At 33.8% G+C, this 6,740-nt stretch overlaps 1 protein-coding gene across 1 annotated transcript; it reads left to right on the top strand.

Annotated features, from left to right (window-relative positions):
* Positions 1-673: 673 nt before the first annotated feature.
* Positions 674-4,215, top strand: LOC107430034 (cysteine-rich receptor-like protein kinase 44). The gene is made up of 7 exons (XM_060817938.1): positions 674-1,475; positions 1,864-1,983; positions 2,192-2,322; positions 2,407-2,617; positions 3,223-3,460; positions 3,604-3,745; positions 3,877-4,215. Exons 1-7 carry the CDS (start codon positions 674-676, stop codon positions 4,213-4,215), a joined length of 1,983 nt encoding a protein of 660 aa, XP_060673921.1.
* The last annotated feature ends 2,525 nt before the right edge of the window (positions 4,216-6,740 follow it).

Below are 6,740 nucleotides of genomic sequence, written 5' to 3'. Positions count from 1 at the left end.
ATCAAACAACAATGTAAAACCAAAAAAAAAAAAAAAAAAAAAAAATCAACACCAGCTTGCTTATGTAACTGCATGAATTTAATTAAATATTTGCCAGCATAATTTAATTAAATATTGCCATGATCAAACAACAATGTAAAACCAAAAAAAAAAAAAAAATCAACACCAGCTTGCTTATGTGACTGCATGAATTTAATTAAATATTTGCCAGCATAATTTAATTAAATATTGCCATGATCAAACAACAATGTAAAACCTAAAACCCAAAAAAAAAAAAAATTAATAATAAAAAATCAACACCAGCTTGCTTATGTAACTGCATGAATTTAATTAAATATTTGCCAGCATAATTTAATTAAATATTGCCATGATCAAACAACAATGTAAAACCCAAAAATAAAAAAATAAAAAAATCAACACCAGCTTGCTTATGTAACTGCATGAATTTAATTAAATATTTGCCAGCATAATTTAATTAAATATTGCCATGGTCAAACAACAATGTAAAAAAAAAGGTCAACTGGGTGTGTTTTTTTTTGCTTCGGCAGTCGCAGGGAAGGCTCAGTTTTGCACTTGTTCTTCTTCCATCCCCCCCCCCCCCCCCCCCCCCCCCCCCCCTCTTTTTTTTTTCCCCCTATATATTATGCTTCCAGTCTTCTACAGCTTGTAAAAAATGCAATCTAATTCATTATATGCTCTCCCTTTGCTTTTACTTTCATGTATCCATGGATTTTATTATCTCACTTTAGCTCAAGATTCAGAACAGAACTATTACGACTGCAGTTCAGCTCTTTTCCTTTCTGGAAGTGTATTTGAGCAGAACTTAAACCTCACCCTCACTTGGCTTGCTGGAAATGCTTCTCTAGAAGGTGGATTTCACAACTTCAGTGTGGGTCAGAACCTTGACACTACTATTTATGGCCTTGTACAATGCGCAGGCTATGCCACTGCCAAAGAATGTCAAGATTGTGCAAACATTGCTGCTAGAAGAATCAGGGGAATTTGTGCAAACAAAAAGGAGGCTTCCATAGGATTTATATATTGCTCGATGCGCTATTCCAATCAGCGTTTCTTCTCTACTACTTTCGACAGTGTTGAAAGATACTCGTTGCCTAATCCGAACGACGTAACCGATCCAGTTGTTTGGAATCATCAACTGGATAACTTGCTGAACAATCTATCATCGCAAGCTGCCTCTGCTCCTTCAAGATTTGTAGGTGGGAATGCCACTTACAAAGATTCAGACAATATATATGCTATTGTACAGTGTACCAGAGACTTAACACAAAACAACTGCTTAACTTGCCTGGAAAATGTTATTGGTTACATACCTCGGTTCTGTGATGGGAAGGTAGGGTGTCAGATATATTCTATAAGTTGCGTCCTTCGTTATGAATTATACAATTTCCTTATGTCAACTTCACCACCTGAATTAGCACCTTCTCCTCCATCTCCAAACTCTACCACCACAGGAGGTACAACAATCATATGCTGATAATTTTTTATTGGTGTTTGATTAACCATTAATGTCGTTTGGGATTTTCCAGCACTAATTCTACATGTTTGTAGTGTGGTGTTCTCCCAAGTCCTAACCAACCTTGCAGCTAATTTTCGTGTTCTTTGCAATAATTTTTAGGATTTCTGCATAAGAGTTCTGTCTAACTTTATGTCCAGTTGATAACCCAGGTTGTCATTTTGTTAGCATAATCTTTAACGGTATTGCCAATTGTGTAACTACCAAAACGTATGTCATTTTTTTAGAGGAAAACTTTTGTTTCTATATTCTAATTTGACCTCAAGAAATCATACTCATTTGATTTTTTTATTTGATTTTATTTATTTATTTATTTATTTTTAATGCAGGCAAGAAGAATACTAAAAAGACAATCGTTACTGTAGTGATCCCTGTAATCGTAAGCCTGATAGTGATACTCATAATCTGTGCTTTCTTTGTACAAAGAAATGCCAAGAGAAAGAGACTTGGTAATTAGTTTACAATTCTCACCCTGCATTGAAATAAGGATTTAGCTGTAACATTTCACTTGCTTACTCTCAGTTTCGTCATCTGCAACAATCGACGTATGTAGTGAATGTTGACTGTGCCTATTTCCTAGTTGCCAATTGCATTAAAATATGACATAACACTTCTCCAAGTATGTGCAAAGTGATATGTTTGCTAATTATGGCATAGATGGAATTCACGAAGATGAGGATGGCAAATTGGAGTTACTTGTGATTGGACTAAGAACAATTAAAGTCGCAACAGGAAATTTCTCCAACGAGAACAAACTTGGAGAAGGTGGTTTTGGTCCAGTTTACAAGGTACTTTAACTAACTGTAAACAATTACACCCTGTAACTTTCACTATTTGTACTTCTAATTAATTTCACCATAAATATATGTTAGGGTGTGCTGAGTAATGGACAAGAAATAGCAGTCAAGAGGCTGTCAAGTCACTCAGGTCAAGGTTTGGATGAACTGAAAACAGAAGTAAAGCTGGTTGCTAAATTGCTGCACCGGAATCTGGTAAAGCTATTGGGCTACTGCTTAGAAGATGAAGAGAAGCTACTAGTTTATGAATATCTGCCTAATGGGAGCTTGGACAAAGTTTTGTTTGGTATGGTTATTTTTCTTTCTTTTTTTCCCTCAATTTTTTTCTCTTTTCCTTGGGGAACCTGGTGGTTTCGAGGTTATACTCATCAAATTAGTCACATATTTTGTGAAACTGGTAAATTATTCTAAATCAAACATTAAATAAGTCTCAAAAATATTTTATTTCAGCTCAAATGAGTGAACCTTCATCTTGGTTTCATGTCTGCTACCATCTATTCCTGTTGAATCTGCAATGAAAAATCCCCTTTTGATTGATTTCTTTGTCTGGTGTGGTTTTCATTTCATTTTACTTCTTTCACAAGGGTTTACTCTGTACCCTACTTAAAATATTCTCTCTTCCATCCTTGTCTCTTTCCCCATTTATTCCCTCTTCGTTATCCACATTCTTTTTTGCTTCTTTTATTCCTCTTTCTCTTTTTCTTGTCGATGCTGAAGGTTATTCTATTTTCATATTGAGGAAACTAGATGGTTAAAGAAAGTGAGAAATGTTTTGTAGTCAGTTGGGTTGGTCCACCCGCATTAATTGTTAGGCCCAGCTTTAAAGAAGCTGTACAGCCGCATGTTCTTGTTTGCAAAGTAACTTAGGTGTATGAAAATCAAATTATGTAGATAAGCAAAAACAATCTTCCTTGGAATGGGAAAAAAGGTACAAAATCATGGTTGGCATTGCTCGAGGGCTACTTTATCTGCATGAAGATTCTCAGCATAGGATTATTCATCGTGATTTAAAAGCAAGTAACATTCTGTTAGATGAAGACTTGAATCCCAAAATTTCAGACTTTGGTCTTGCAAAACTATTCTGTGGAAGTGAGACTCAAGCAAAAACAAGACGGATCTGGGGTACTTAGTAAGTTAAAACCCTCATTATATGCTTAGAGAAAATGCAATTTGCATCAATAAAGGAGATAATACAATATTGCATGATATTAGTCTCAATTCTGCCAGCTGGTTTTATATTTAAATGCACTGAACTTTTTTAGTGGCCTGCAGCGGATACATGGCACCAGAGTATGTCAAGCATGGAAACTTTTCGACTAAATCTGATGTGTATAGCTATGGCATTATAGTTTTGGAAATTATTACTGGTAAAAAGGTCTCAGGCGATCACAATTTCACAAATCTTCAAAGTCGTGTAAGTATTATGCATAAAGTTGGAATATATAAATACAAATATATATATATATATATTCTCCTTTTTCATGGTGCTGTGCTTGCTTCAGAGGGTTTAGTATTGAATGCTAGCTTCAATATTTTTGTATGCAGGCATGGAAACACTGGGAAAATGGAGCTGCTTTGGAGCTGATGGATCCAACAATGGATGGGCGGTGGTCTAGAGATGAAGCTTTAAACTGCATCCACATTGGGTTGCTATGTGTTCAAGAGGCTGCTTCTGATAGACCAAAAATGTCAGAGGTTGTTTTGATGCTTACCAATTTCTCTATGTCCTTCCCAATACCTTCAAGGCCAGCATTTTTTGTTTCGGGTGTTGAAACTGATAGTTTGAGATCAATGAAAGAAAATTCTGGATCAACCACAGAAGCTTCAAATCATGATCAATCTGTTAATGAGGTTACACTTACAGAATTATATCCTCGAGATTGAAAATGTTAAAATGTTGTATGCTTTCTCTTCTAGAATTAATCTTGTTCAGATGTCACGAGGGATATCAATCTCCTGCTCTTGCTGTGTGTGCTGAGGACATGTACAATAAACAAAGTGTTTTCCCAGTAAAACTATGATTTTGATGTTAAATATTTCTTTAAATTTGTATGCATACAGCACCTTTGACACCAAAAAAAAAATAAATAAATAAATAAATAATATTTTCGAAGTGTTTATGTTCATTCAAAGTTCATAGCCGAAATTTATCAGAAGTGTAAAGAAAAAAAAAAAAATAGATTGTTTAAAAAGTCATCCCAGCTATCACAGATGATGATGGAGTGCTCCAATTACTATCAGGAATCGATAACCACATTTTATTGCTGGAGTTTATTCTGGTCTAATAATTATGAGCCAATCAGACTCTAAAGGATTTGTAATTTAATATAAAAACTTAGCCGCCTTTCTTTCTCATAATTGAACTTGTTAACTTAGCCATCTTTCTTTGTCGTAATTAAACTTGTTCCACTTATGTAAGGAAAAGAAAAAGAGTACATAAAGAAAAAAGTCATCCCAGCTATCACAGATGATGATGGAGTGGTGCTCCAACTACTATCAGGAACCTAGTCTAATAATTATGAACCAATCAGATTCGAGAAGATTTGTAATTTAATATAAAAGCTTACCGCCTTTCTTTGTCATAATCAAACTTGTTAACTTAGCCATCTTTCTTTGTCATAATTAAACTTGTTCCACTTAATGAAAAAAAAAAAAAAAAAAAGGTACATAAAGAAAAAAGTCATCCCAGCTATCACAGATGATGATGGAGTGCTCCAACGACTATCAGGAACCTATAACCACATTTTATTGCTGGAGTTTATTCTGGTCTAATATTTCCGAACCAATCAGACTCGAGAAGATTTGTAATTTAATATAAAAACTTAGCCGCCTTTCTTTGTCATAATTAAACTTGTTCCACTTATGTAATAAAAAAAAAAAAAAAAGTACATAAAGAAAAAGTTCAACTAGATTTCTCTGCTTCACAAGTTGCAGGGATTCATATCAAACTATTGGCATGTATTATCAATTATGGTTGCTGTAGTCTTCTTACAACTTATACTATGCAATCTCACTCTTTGTATGCTCACTCACTTTGCTTTTACTTTCAAGTATTAATATTTAGAACCTTTGTATAACTGCTCAACCGCCTCAATTGGGACCTTCTCCTTCCTCATTCCTCGAGTGAAACTCTACTATCTCTGAAGGTAATTTGGATGCAACAAATCATGCTAGTAATTTTGGTGTCTCTTAAACCAATATATTGAATATTTCATGAGTGCAAAATATTTGTAAGCTGTTGCTATCTTATCCAATGTTGCTAGTAATTATGGTGCTTTTTTGACTGATCGTTGTTTTTATATTCCTTTATCATAACCAACAGTGCAAGGTGATAGGTTTCCTATTCATCAAACAACATAGTCCTTGCTTTGTACGTTCCTGTACTTTCTCTGTGCCACAGTACATTCAAAGAGCATGATTGGTGAATAAGTAACAGAGAAGTTTCTTCTAGATAAACCTCCTGTTGGGAAAAATTCGGCTTTCTCACTAATTTTCTGCAGAATCTTGATATAAATGGTAACAAAGAATCGAGCAAGATAATATCAAAGTACACAAGCAAACACAAAGTTGAAAAATAAAAGGAGACAAGAAATTTTTAACATGGTTTTTTGGGTCAGTGTGATCCTTACATTCATAGAGCACACCAGCTTAAAATTTACTATCAATCTTTGAAGGCAGTGCCGGCCTTAACCAAAGGCCTAGTGTGCAATGCCATAAGGTCCCATTTTGGTTAGGACCCCTTTCATTATTTTATGTTTTTACATTTTTTTTATTAATAGAAATTAATATCTATAAATGATATTATAATTTTTTTTAAAAAATTACAACCATAATTATTTTTTTCCTCCAATAAAGCTATAATTTTGGTACAATTAAAGTTTGTTTTTTGGATATATAAAAACACATAAATCTCTATCGAACCTTACCCTTTTAGTTTATTTATCTTTTAAATTTTGGTGTCATCTTCCACTTTCAATCAAATATAATATTTAGCATTAATTATAAAAGTGGGGTTGTTTTTTAACGTGTGCTACACTACTCCATTCCACAACCCATTGTTCACAAATGACAGATCTCCATTTAGGTAGCGTCATAAATGAACATGTTGATATATATAAAATTATAAATATTTTAATTGTGAATTCTTTTAATTTAATAAAAAAATATTATTTTTATTTATTGTATTTATCATTTATTTTAAATATTTATAAAAAAGCGCTAACCTATAAAGTGGCCTAAGGCTTCTAAAATCCCAGGTTGGCCCTGTTTGAAGGTTTTACAATGGAGAAGACAATCTCTCTTTCTCTTTTGCGGTTATTTTTCTCTCTTATCCGTATAAAATACATAGGGTTGCATATATATGAAACCCAGGGCGAATCAACAAACAAAAAAGAGGTCAGGAAATCCAC

The sequence above is a fragment of the Ziziphus jujuba genome, chromosome 6, assembly GCF_031755915.1.
Source record: "Ziziphus jujuba cultivar Dongzao chromosome 6, ASM3175591v1".
NCBI classification, from domain to species: domain Eukaryota; kingdom Viridiplantae; phylum Streptophyta; class Magnoliopsida; order Rosales; family Rhamnaceae; genus Ziziphus; species Ziziphus jujuba.
Note: the sequence above shows the minus strand (reverse complement) of the source record. Positions and strands in the feature narration are given on the sequence as shown.